This window comes from Podarcis filfolensis, assembly GCF_964270895.1.
Source record: "Podarcis filfolensis genome assembly, chromosome: 16".
Taxonomy (NCBI): domain Eukaryota; kingdom Metazoa; phylum Chordata; class Lepidosauria; order Squamata; family Lacertidae; genus Podarcis; species Podarcis filfolensis.
In genome coordinates, this window is record NC_139620.1 from 41,177,567 (window position 1) to 41,190,327 (window position 12,761).

At 50.9% G+C, this 12,761-nt stretch overlaps 1 protein-coding gene and 1 long non-coding RNA gene across 6 annotated transcripts in view; one reads left to right on the forward strand and one right to left on the reverse strand.

Annotated features, from left to right (window-relative positions):
• LOC310751466 overlaps positions 1-12,761 on the reverse strand; it is a 57,841-nt gene that overhangs the window by 25,759 nt on the left and 19,321 nt on the right. The gene's annotated exons all lie outside the window — the stretch shown is intronic.
• TFIP11 (tuftelin interacting protein 11) overlaps positions 1-12,761 on the forward strand; it is a gene marked incomplete at its 5' end in the record, with an annotated part of 601,324 nt that overhangs the window by 1,385 nt on the left and 587,178 nt on the right. For all 5 annotated transcript variants that reach the window (XR_014542379.1, XR_014542380.1, XM_083589958.1 and 2 more), the window contains 11 exons: positions 356-565; positions 828-981; positions 1,515-1,671; positions 2,276-2,403; positions 3,025-3,177; positions 4,374-4,889; positions 6,000-6,106; positions 7,597-7,765; positions 8,395-8,638; positions 11,426-11,568; positions 12,526-12,691. Coding sequence is in view for 3 of the 5 variants with exons in the window: in XM_083589958.1 (XP_083446084.1) it covers positions 356-565; positions 828-981; positions 1,515-1,671; positions 2,276-2,403; positions 3,025-3,177; positions 4,374-4,889; positions 6,000-6,106; positions 7,597-7,765; positions 8,395-8,638; positions 11,426-11,568; positions 12,526-12,691 (2,147 nt within the window). The remainder of the gene's footprint in view (positions 1-355; positions 566-827; positions 982-1,514; positions 1,672-2,275; positions 2,404-3,024; positions 3,178-4,373; positions 4,890-5,999; positions 6,107-7,596; positions 7,766-8,394; positions 8,639-11,425; positions 11,569-12,525; positions 12,692-12,761) is intronic.

The window sequence follows — 12,761 nt, forward strand, 5'->3', positions numbered from 1 at the left end:
TCTTAATTAAAAAGTCCCAAAATCGGGGAGGCACACATACCCTTAATCATTTTATATTGGGGTAATTGTAGGAATAACCAGGAGGGAGAGTGGGCAGCAGCAAAGGTTAAGATTGTAGAGGAACCTGGGGCCAGGTTTAGGAGTAGAGGCAAGGTGGCTTGTGTGTGTGCCAGAAGACAGTATTTTGGGAGATGAGGGGCAGGCAGGGGATCACATATAGACACGGAGTGGGGAAAGGAATGGTCAGAGGGAGAGAGCTAGGTCAGGGAGCAGGTTGAGGGGTTGGGGAGTGTGCACAGGGAGCTTCCTGGGTTATTTCTTCATCTTCTGCTTCCTCTCCCCATACCTATGCCAGCATCATGTCGCTGTCCCATTTGTACGGCAAAAATGACGCTGCTGCTGATGACGATGTGGAGATGGAGAAATTTGAAATCACCGACTGGGACCTTCAGAATGAGTTCAATCCCAACCGGCAGCGCCACTGGCAGACCAAGGAGGAGGCCACGTATGGCATGTGGGCTGAGCACGATTCTGATGATGAGAGGCCCAGCTTTGGGGGCAAACGGTACTGGCCCCCCGAGGAAGTGATCGGGAATGTTGTGATTTGTGAGGCTGTTCTTGAAGGTTCTGCACCCCTGTTTCCAAACCCTTGATTAACACCTCCCTTGATTGTATATGTCAGCTTCTGATTTTGCGATATTAACTTGACAAGTAGCATAGATGTCTCTCAACAGTGAATTTAATCAGGAAAAAGCTATTTCATGTCTAAATGCATATCTGTAGACTACAGAAACATCTCTGAATAAATGTATTTTTTCTTAACCCAGGTCTAAAGATTACTCGGCGCCTGTTAACTTTATCAGTGCTGGGCTGAAGAAGCCAGCAGCTGATGAGATAACAGATGAAGATTCTGATGAGGATGAGAAGCCTCTGAAGCAGGAAGAAATCCCCAAAGAGTTTGTGCCAAAGAAGTTAAAGACAGTGAGTTCTTAGTTAATTGGGCCATAAATCACTGCATTTTAATTGTGGTTCTGGAGTGTCTTAAAGAACCTCAGGAAGCACTAACCGCAACAGGAAGAACCACACAATCTGGATTTTGTTGGTGTGGAATGTGCACAGTCTCAACTATAAACACCCCAAATAAATGTCTGGACTGAGACACACCAGTGCTTTAGTAATAGAGCTGTCAGTAGAGCCAGGCACTGAATGAACTAGGACAGGGGTCAGCAAACTTTTTCAGCAGGGGGCCGGTCCACTGTCCCTCAGACCTTGTGGGGGGGGGCAGATTTTTTTTTTTGGGGGGGGAATATGAATGAATTCCTATGCCCCACAAATAACCCAGAGATGCATTTTAAATAAAAACACACATTCTACTCATGTAAAAACACACTGATTCTTGGACCGTCCGCCGGCCGGATTTAGAAGGCGATTGGGCCAGATCCAGCCCCTGGGCCTTAGTTTGCCTACCCATGAACTATGATATTTAATTAATCTTTTTGTGTGTGTTTTAACAGGGTGGCAATTTCAAACCGAGCCAGAAGGGCTTCATAGGAGGAACCAAATCTTTTATGGACTTTGGTAGCTGGGAGAGGCATACAAAAGGAATTGGGCAGAAACTTCTTCAAAAAATGGGCTACGTGCCTGGAAGGGGCCTTGGAAAGAATGCTCAAGGTATGGCCCAGCACCCCACTTGATTTGTTGTACAGGCTTTTAAGAAGACCCCAGGAAAACAAAAACCAAGTTGGTATCTGCCTTTCTTTCTCCTTCAAGCAGAATCAGCCTATCAGTTAATTTTGATCTGTATGTAAAACTGGCACAGAAATTGTAAATCAGCCTTGGCCAACCTGACTGTCAGCTGTGCTGGCAGAGGCTGATGGGACTTGTAGTTAACACATCTGGAAGGCACCAGGTTGGGGAAGGCGTTAAACAGTGGCTACTTGCAAAGATTCAGGTTAACATGAAATGTCCAGATAGGAAAATTGCACTTCATCCAGGATGAACAGTAGGGGAAGCAGCAGCACTCCTTTCCCAGAGTGCCACAGGGCTAATTAACTGCCTGGCCCTTTAAGACCAAGAGATGCAACCCCATCAGCTCTTTTTGATGTGGGTGGGGAAATATATGGGGGGCAGGCTTTCTGAAAATAGAAGAGCCAACCAGGGCTCAAGCGCAGGGAATAGTAGAGCTGCTGCTGGGCTATTTTGCCTCCCTTTCCAGGCAGCTCTGATCGTTCTGTGTTCTTATATTCACTTCACTAACAGCTGTGAATTTTCTTAGGTATCATCAACCCTATTGAAGCTAAGCAGAGGAAAGGCAAGGCAGCCATAGGGGCGTATGGCTCTGAGCGAACCACACAGTCCTTGCAGGACTTCCCTGTTGTTGACTCAGACGAAGAGGCAGAGGAGGTATTCCCGCCCCCCCCCCTTTCCTTCTCCTCATTTCTCCCCCTCCCCCAACTCTCCTCATTGCCATATTTGGGGACCTGTGTGGAAGAAATGTAGTGATTTCTTACAATGGTGTTTACATCCTAACAAAAACTGCCTTCTGCATTTGACTGTTGTATCTGGCTCTGTGCGTGAGAGCAGCTGTGATCCCTGCACTGCAGAGGGTTGTACTAGATGATGCTTTGGGTCCCTTCCAACTCTACAATTCTGTGATTCTTTCTTCCCTTGGCAAACGTTTAAACGGGGTACAAAGCAGTTCTTGGAACCTGGGGTGGCAGTTCATTTCTGTACACATAACAACTTATGTTGGCAGCTGGTAGGACTGAGAGAGTTAAAGCCTTGCTTTTTGCTTTCAGGCATGTCCTGTAGAAGACCATATTGTGGACCAGAGCTAGGGTTGGTTGGTGCCTGTTGGCGCAGACCTTTAAAAGAGTGAACCCCCCCTCCCCTCCCCTGGACATAGTCCACTGGCAATATTCCCTGCTCAGCCCCAGACCAAGGAAAGGGTTTGGTGCTCTGCAGTCCCCAGTGGAGTGTTTCCTCCTCCATCTTGCACTTCTCCCATCTCTTCTTTCATCCCAGGAGTTCCAGAAGGAGCTCAGCCAGTGGCGGAAGGACCCAGGTGGGGGCAAGAAGAAGCCAAAGTACACCTACAAGACTGTGGAGGAACTGAAAGCCAAAGGCCGGGCCGGGAAGCAGCTGTCGGCACCTCAGAAGGAGCTGGCACAAGTGAAGGTGAGGCTGATTGTCCAAAGCAAGATGGGGCAGGTTTCAGAAAAACTTAGAAAGAGCCTGCTGGATAAGGCCAAGGGGGCCCCATGTAGTTCATCATCTTCTGACAGTGGCCAACCAGCTGCATGTGGGAAATCCACAAGCAAGGTCCAAGCATGAGAGCCCTTGCTCCTGCGGTTTCCAGAAACTGGTCTTTGGGAGCATTGCTGCCTTCAACAGTGGAGACACAGCAGAGCCATCCTGGCTAGTAACTACTCAGAGCGCTCTCCTCCTGGCTCGTTCTCTGACCTTTGTCCTCAGCGAGGGGGAGCTTTGACTGGCTTGTAACAGGTCCCTCTGCTGAGGGAAATACAGAAGATGATGACTACCTCCAGGATGAGCCAAGGAAGCTTTTCTCCCAGGTTCAAGAGCTAGCTGTCTTTCTTTTTCCTTAATATTCCTCCATGATTGAGGTTGTAAGCAGATGACTGGCATGACCTATTCCGACCTGTTAGCTCTTGTGCCCTTTCATGCTGGCAAGTCCAAACCTGCCTCTGTATGTAATGCTTGAAAAGCAACAGAGAGCTCTGCTGCATTCTGGAACAATTGCCTGGCTTGATTTAAACTGGAAAGGGAAGTCAAGAGCCCACGTGCTCCCTAAAAGCCCAAATCCTTGACATACAGAAGTACAGCTCTTAAAAATGGCCGGTTGGCATTGGGTGTCTGTGGTTAATTTCATTATTGGCTCATGAGCCCTAGGGCTAAGTCCTGCCCTGTCCTCTGAAATAAATGGTAGTCAGCCCTTGGGTTTCCAGGAGAAGAGGGCAGTGGTGGAGCCAAGGTTACACTGGGGTAAGTGGGAGTGGAGAGACATGCCCTGACCCTTGTGAACCATTCCCTTGGAGCCTGCAGACGGTCCCATCACTGCAAATGGCAAAAAGTGTTGGGCTGTGCTGGGCTCGTTAGAAGATGCAATGTAATTCTGCAGTGTACCAAACTTGGGTTTGCATCTGGAATACGCAAGCTTTGGAATTTGAATTGACTGGACTTTGAAAGGTCGCCTACTACTCCAGCAGCCCAAATTGGCCCTCTGAAAAGTATTGTTTTACCCTCTTTGTATAGATTCTGCTCACCAGGACACCATGAAGCAGTACCTGCTGTTGGTTGAAAGTGGTCTTGTAACTTGTTGGGGGTTTTCTGTTTGTTTGCTTGTTTGGAAGGTGATTGACATGACCGGCCGGGAGCAGAAAGTCTATTACAGCTACAGCCAGATCAGCCAGAAGCACAACATCCCTGACGACAACCCCCAGCTGCCTCCACCGCTGGGCAAGGACTCCAAGGCGCAGGCCTTCAGTCTGCCTGAACTGGAGCACAACCTGCAGCTCCTCATTGACCTGACGGAGCAGGAGATCATCCAGAATGACCGGCAGCTGCAGTACGAGAGGGACATGGTGGTCAACCTGACCCATGAGATCGACAAGATGGCGGAGGTCCTGGAGCGGGAGGAGGCAGACACGCGCAACCTCAGCGAGGTCCTGGAGCTGGTGGAGGAGTGTGAGAGGCGGATGCAGCCTAACTGCAAGGACCCCCTGACCCTGCCTGAGTGCGCCAGGATCTTTGAGACCCTCCAGGACAAATACTACGAAGAGTACCGGATGTCCGACCGCGTGGACCTTGCTGTGGCCATTGTCTTCCCTCTCGTCAAGGACTACTTCAAAAACTGGGACCCTCTGAAGGTGGGTGGGTTCAGAGACCAGGAGCAGCAAAAGGGCCATGCCAATTGGGTGGCCAAACACCCACATTTGCTGGCCAAGCTCAGCTTCCCAAACCCCAATTGTCCTTCTGCCTATAAAGGGTTTCTTAATTACTTTTTTTCTTGCTCTCCCTCCAATGAGTTTAGCAGGGGAGTGCAAACATTTTCATAGAATCATAGAGTTGGAAGAGACCACAAGGGCCATCAAGTCCAACCCCCTGCCAAGCAGGAAACACCATCAGAGCACTGAAGCATTTTATTCTTTTTATCCTCACAACCAGTGGCGGAGGAAGGTGTGTGTGGTGGGTGCGGGCCACCCCGGGTGTCATCACTGAGGTGGTGGTGGGGGACAAAATGACAAAAATACGAGCTTTTATATATATATATATATATATATATATATATATATATATATATATATATATAAAAATAAATAAAATAAATAAATTAAAATAGGGCTCACTAAAGCTTTTACTTCAGTCAACAAATGTAAAGAAATGCGGCTGACACTGGGTGCCACACTGCAGGGGCCGGCATTACCACGGGGCCTGCAGCGTGCCTGAGCCACTTGTATTTCCTGGGAGTGAGGTGGTGGCTTGAGCGCCTGTAGGCTTGGCGCTGCCTGAAATGGCAGCGTGAGGCTTGCGTCTGCCCACTGCCTCTCCCTCAGCCTCCCTACAGCTGAAGGAGAGGCTGCGGAGAGGCTCCACGCAGCATGCCCTGCTCTCATGGGTGGCTCACCCTGCCCCCAGCTGCAGGATGCACGCCCCGCACCCGGCACCTATGCCGCTGCTCACAACAACCCTGTGAGGTAGGCCAGGCTGAGAGAGAGTGACTGGCGCATGGTCACCCTGTGAACTTTGTAGGTGCATCTCCCTAGCCAAGAGTCCCACACTCTGGCCATTGCACCCCAAAAGCATCCAGGGTGAGGAAGAACACCTTACCAAATAGAAAGCCTTCCAGATAAACCTAATACGCCATGCCAGCCTTGGGGAAAGAGCTGTCCCCTTTCTCCAAATAGGAGCTCCCTTTTTTTCGTTTGACTCTCAATTGCCTTGTACACCTAACACACTGCCTCTCCTCTCCTCTCCAGGATCACATGTATGGCACTGATATCCTAGCCAAGTGGAAGAGCTTGCTGGAAAACGACCAGTTGCTGTCGCACGGTGGGCAGGACCTTGCCTCGGATGCTTTTCACAGGTGAACATAGCGTCTGTGCAGGTTTGGCAGGGAAGTTTCTCTCCAAGGGAGGAGCAGCCCTGTGCTGGTCAAACAGGCCTGGCTAATCCAATTCCTTCCTTAATGCTGCGGGGAGGATTTTCTTAATAATAATTATATATTGCACTTGTTAGCTGCTTCTTTATAGATACAAAAGTAACTGAAAGTGCTTTACAAAAAAAGGGAGCACATAAATTTAAGCCAATACGCATTCATAATTATAAAAAGGCATTGAAGCAGGCCACATATATCAAAACCCTCCAAATCAAAGGCTGAAGGCCTGATGGGGAAAATGTGTTTTTGCCTGGCACTTAAAAATACTGTAGATACAGGCAACTCCCACTATGTTGTCCAGTGCCAAACCTGGAAGTGACCCAAAAATGTCATAAAAGATGTCACTAACAGGGCGGGGGGAGGGCTGCGGCGGCGGAACAGGGTGTTTCAATTACAGTTTCATGCAAGCACACAATGACCTGGAACACAACCCCCATGCAACTGGGGAGACAATTCCATAAATGGGGAGCTACCACTGAGAATGGTACCCTTCATGCCTCCCTCAGAGGGAACACATGGAGAAGGGCCTCCGATGACTAACCCAGGTTCCAGGTTGGTTCATGCAGGGGGGGAGGTGGTGCTTTAGTTATTGGGGTCCTGAGCCACGAAAGGTTTCATAGGTCAAAGCCAGCACCTTGAATTGAGCCCAGAAGTGAATTGCAAGCCAGTTGTGCCAGAAGTGGTATTATGTGGTTCAGACTACCCCTGCATTGGTCAATAAAATTTTATTTCTCAATTTTTCAGATTTTATAAGCATCAGGTAAAAAGAAAAGCAAAACAATAAACTTATCCCCTTGGACTTCCCTTCCCCCCCTTTTGTGGACCCTTATATTATAGTTTCTCCCCCTGCATCTCCTTAATAATTCCAATTTTTACTAAATCTTTACTGCGCTGGTCAATAAGCTGGCTGTTGACTTCTGCACCAGCTGCAGTTTCCAAATTGTCTTCAAAGGCAGCTCCACACATCATGCATTGCAGCAATCTAACCTGAAGGTGACCATAGCATAGGCAACAACCTGCTTCATCCCTGACGTCAGCCTTGCAGGCTGGGTCTGATGGGAGCTGGGAGTCCAGCAAAAGCTTTGGAGCAGCCCATGCACCTCCTTTCTCTGGCTATATTGTAGTAACACGTAGGCTTGAAATGCAAAAGCTGATGACGTGGAAAAGCATTTTGCTGCCTATATACCCTTGAGTCCATCAGACTTGCTCAGGCATGTGTACCTCACGAGAGAGAGATTTCAGACTTGCCCTAAGCCCAAGAGAGAAGCTGGGAAAGGAGGTTTTGAAGACACAGTAGCTGCATTTGCATTGTCCATCAGAAGGAAATCTCTTAAAGCACCCCTAGTTCCTACTGAAGAAGCAAAGCGTGGTTTGGATCTGCCCCTGGCCCCACTCAATTGAGATTTTTAATCCTTCAGGTTGATGTGGGAGACTTGGATGCCGTACGTGCGGAACGTGGTAGCACAGTGGCAGCCCCGGAACTGCATCCCGATGGTGGACTTCCTTGACAGCTGGGGGCACATCATTCCTGTTTGGATACTAGACAACATTCTGGACCAGCTGATCTGCCCCAAGTTGCAGAAAGAGGTAGATGAGGGGCTCTTGGGGCTCCTTTCAGGCATACTGGGCGTTGAAGTTTCAGCAGGGCTTGTTGCGTGGGGCAGGAGGCTTAACCAGAAAGCCCTTGTTGCGAAGGCAGCGTGGTGTAGAGGTTAGAGCAGGGGTCAGCAACCTTTTTCAGCCATGGGCTGTCCCTCAGACCATGTGGTGGGCCGGACTATATTTTGGGGAAAAAAATATGAACGAATTCCTATGCCCCACAAATAACCCAGAGATGCATTTTAAATAAAAGGACACATTCTACTCATGTAAAAACACACTGATTCTTGGACCGTCCGCCGGCCGGATTTAGAAGGCGATTGGGCCGCATCCGGCCCCCGGGCCTTAGGTTGCCTACCCTTGGGTTAGAGGAACAGACTAGAGCCTGGGAGACCCGGGTTCCAATCCCTATATGGCTGCAAAGCTCACTGGGTGACCTTGTACCAGTCACTGCCTCTCAGTCTGCCTACCTCACAGGATTGGTGTGAGGGATTAAATGAGGGAGGAAAGAACTACATATGCCACCTTGAGCTCCTTGGAGAAAAAGGTGGGATAGAAAAGCAGTAAGTTAATGCCTCTGGGTGTCCCATAAGGCTTACTGCTGCTCTTGCTTCAAGGTGGAAAGCTGGAATCCCCTGACAGACACGGTCCCCATCCACTCGTGGATCCACCCCTGGCTGCCCTTAATGCACACCCGGCTCGAACCACTCTACTCGCCCATCCGCAACAAGCTGTCCAACGCCCTCCAGAAATGGCACCCCAGCGACTCCTCGGCCAAGCTGATCCTGCAGCCCTGGAAGGAGGTCTTCACCCCGGGGTCCTGGGAGGCCTTCATGATCAAGAACATTGTGCCCAAGCTGGGTGAGTCGGTCCCCCCAGGGCTGCCTTTGCAGCAGACCAGGAGGCGGGCGACTGGGGTTGGAGGCCTTGCGGGAAGCAGCCTTCTTCTAAAACAGACCACAGGTCCATTTAGCTCCGCATTGCCTACACACAGTGACCGGCTCTCCGGGATTTCTGGCAAGGCACGTTCCCTGTCCTGTGTGGAGACAGTGACACGGGTTGAACCTGGACTTTGCATGCAGAATGGGTGCCCTGCCTCTCAAGAAACCCTTCTGGGGTTAAGGAAGCAGGACTGTCCCACAGAAGCACATGCAAGAGGGGCAGAGACCAAAGCATGGGCATGCAGAATTTGCACGTGCCTTAAACTCACTTTAATTCTTGCTGATCCAATGATTTGGGTTGGTTTGTTTGGTAGGTAGGTAGGGTGTCGGTTTGAGGGAGGGTGGAAAGTGGGGTCAGGCAGGTAGCAGCCTCTGGAGCTGATTTTGGCTCTGGAACACTTCCTATTGGCTTGCTGTCTTGCTGAGTTACAAATTAAAAAAATTCCTTCCAGTAGCACCTTAGAGACCAACTACCGTATTTTTTGCCCTATAGGACGCACTTTTTCCCCTCCAAAAATGAAGTGGAAATGTGTGTGCGTCCTATGGGGCGAATGCAGGCTTTCGCTGAAGCCTGGAGAGCAAGGGGGGTCGTTGCGCACCGACCCCTCTCGCTCTCCAGGCTTCAGGAAGCTATCCGCTAGCCGTGGGAGACCCAGCTCTCCCAGGGCTAGCGGAGAGCTTGCCTGCACCCAGAAGCTTGGGGCATGCTGAGCTCTGCACGCCCCAAGTTTCGGGATTAGCGCAGCGCTCCGCTAGCCATGGGAAAGCCGCGCGGCTCTCCCATGGCTAACGGAGACCTTGCCGGCAGTCAGAAGCTTAGGGCGCGCTGAGCTCCGCACGCCCCAAGCTTCAGGATTAGCACAGCACTCAGCTAGCCGTGGGAGAGCCGCGCGGCTCTCCCAAGGCTAGCAGAGACCTTGCCGGCAGCCAAAAGCTTGGGGCGCGCTGAGCTCCGCATGCCCCAAGCTTCAGGATTAGCGCAGCGCTCCGCTAGCCGTGGGAGAGCCGCGCGGCTCTCCCATGGCTAGCGGAGACCTTGTCGGCACCCAGAAGCTTGGGGCGCGCTGAACTCCGCACGCCCCAAGCTTCGGGATTAGCGCAGCGCTCAGCTAGCCATGGGAAAGCCGTGCGGCTCTCCCATGGCTAACGGAGACCTTGCAGGCAGCCAGAAGCTTGGGGCGCGCTGAGCTCCGCACGCCCCAAGCTTCGGGATTAGCGCAGCGCTCCGCTAGCCGTGGGAGAGCCGCGCGGCTCTCCCATGGCTAGCGGACACCTTGTCGGCACCCAGAAGCTTGGGGCGCGCTGAACTCCACACGCCCCAAGCTCCGGGATTAGTGCAGAGCAACTGGGGGGGAAATAATTTTTTCCCCCTTTATTTCCCCCCCCCAAAAAAACTAGGTGCGTCCTATGGGCCAGTGCGTCCTATGGGGCGAAAAATATGGTCAGTTTGTTCTTGGTATGAGCTTTCGTGTGCATGCACACTTCTTCAGATACACTGAAACAGAAGTCACCAGACCCTTACATATAGTGAGAGGGTGGGGAGGGGTATTACTCAGAAGGGTGGTGGGAATGGGTGAACCCTCCCCACCCTCTCACTATATATAAGGGTCTGGTGACTTCTGTTTCAGTGTATCTGAAGAAGCGTGCATGCACACGAAAGCTCATAGCAATAACAAACTTAGTTGGTCTCTAAGGTGCTACTGGAAGGAATTTTTTTAATTTGTTTCTATTGCTGAGTTACGTGAAACTGATATGGGGTAGGAAGTACAGGGTTGATGCTTTGCAGCTGCCAGCTATACTCCATCCCATTCTCCCTATTTGGGCTGCTCTTGGGGGCAGAAAATGTTTGGGGTTGGAGTCAGCGCAATGTTTTCTCCAGTGTAGGAATCTAGGGCAGCCACCTCCAATCCAAACTTCCCATTGTCCTCGGTCACTATGATTGTACAGTAGTGGGGCAGATTGAAAGTGCTTGGCTGGGGAAGGCTGGTCCAGCTGATGATCCGTGGCAGAGCTCAAGGGGAAGTGTATCCAAGTGAGGAAGGAACAGGGAGTTCAGCAGTTGCTCTCTTACAGCGTGAAAGAGCTTTTGGGATCCTCACTAGAGAAAGTTGTTTCTGAAGTGAAGGACGAGGCAGGAGTTGATAATGCAGGTGAGCTGCGCACAGGTGAGCTGCATGCAAGCTGCCTGCCAGCTCTGTGGAGGCTCCTTTTATTGACACAAATATGCAAACCCAGGCAGATACATTTTGGGCTGTGACCTTTATACTTCTTCCAGTCCCGAGCTCGTGGTGTGGTACAAAGTTATTTTGGCACCTGTTTCCACCGCGTCATTTTCCCCTTGCACAGTGTATGACGAAGGAGACAAAGGTCTCAGAGACAAAGGTCACAGACAGGACACCGCAGACTATTGAGATCACAAAAGGTTAGACAGAGGGCATGATGTTCAGACAGCTGTGGCTTTGTCTGTGAGGGGGTGTGCTCCGCACCCCAAGGTCACGTGTGCAGGCAGGCTGAGTCTGCCTGCGGGTGGGGAGTGTGCTCCGGACCCAGCGATCATCCCTACAAAGTTTATCTTGGTTGCAACTTTGCTGGTTTCCCTGAGGGGAGAACATCAACAATTTGGGGGGGGGTGCATGTGCAAAGAAGTCCCTCTGCTCTCTAGGCTGAGCTGGTTTAAGCTTGCTGTCGTCTCCACATTCCTCCACAGGCTTGTGTCTGAACGAGCTGATGATCAACCCCCACCAGCAGCACATGGACTCCTTCTTCTGGGTGATGGACTGGGAAGGGATGATCTCTGTCTCTAGCCTTGTGGGGATCCTGGAGAAGCATTTCTTCCCCAAGTGGTTGCAGGTGTGTGACTCCAGCAGTGCCCGGCTGGGTTCAGCCACACTTTTCCTTAGGGACATCTGAGGTTGCCACAAACAGCAGTGTTGGGTTTTGTGAACTCACATTCAGTTCAGCTTTTGCTTAAGGGTGGCTCCAGGGAAGAGGCAGTAAGGAATCCCCACCCTGCCCCCGGTACCCCTGCTGAAATGGACTGGAGCCCTGCAGCTTGGCAGGCTCACCTGATTTATCTGTTTGCCACAAAACTTTTATTATGGCTTTTTTTAGAACAACAACAACAACAAAAGTGCAAAGTCCTCTCTCAAAGGCAGATCTTCACCCATGTCTCATACAGAAGGGGGTGCCCCCTCAGCTCTCACCTGGGAGCTTCCCTTTCCTCTCCCAGCCTCCCACCCTGGGAGCTCTTCCTTTCCTTGCCTCTCACACAGGGTCTTTCACCAGCCAGCCATCACCTTCATGTACATACAGTCCAGAGTAGAGGACCAGAGAGATGTGATAACCAAGATTTACAACTCAGTTATCATTAATCACCACATAATTATCTCTGTCGAGGGACAGTTGACAAGAAACGTCTTGTGTGCCATCTTTCCTCCCTTTCCCTTCCTGCTCATCTGATCTCTCTGGACCTGCTTGGTTTTCTGGCTTCTCTGCTAGCAGGGGTGGATTGGTGTTGCTGGAACTTGTTTTTTTCCTTTTGACCAGTGCCCCCCTTTACAGTTCCATGTGAGCTGCCGGACTTCAGCAGGGGCTTTGCTGGCCCTCTCCTTTGGAAGTTGGGTGGCTTCTGGTTTTCCCTTGAAATACTTGTCCCTGGATCAGAAATGCATCAGATGCTGCTTCCTCGTGAGCCTGTCCCGTCCGCAGCCCAAGTAAAGCCTTGAGTCCCTGATCTGTGAGCTCTGCCTTGGGGGGTGGGGTGGGTTGCTTGTGGTCTCCCTGCTGCTGACCCTCCTCCTCCTGCAGGTGTTGTGCTCCTGGCTCAGCAACAACCCCAATTACGAAGAGATCACCAAGTGGTACCTGGGCTGGAAGTCGATGTTCTCCGACCAGGTGCTGGCCCATCCCTCCATCAAGGAAAAATTCAACGAGGCTCTGGACATCATGAACAGAGCGGTCTCTTCCAGTGTCGGTGCGTGAGTGATGGTTGCCAACACAAATGTTGCATTGGCTGGGCAGTGAAGTAATTCAAGGATCATCAT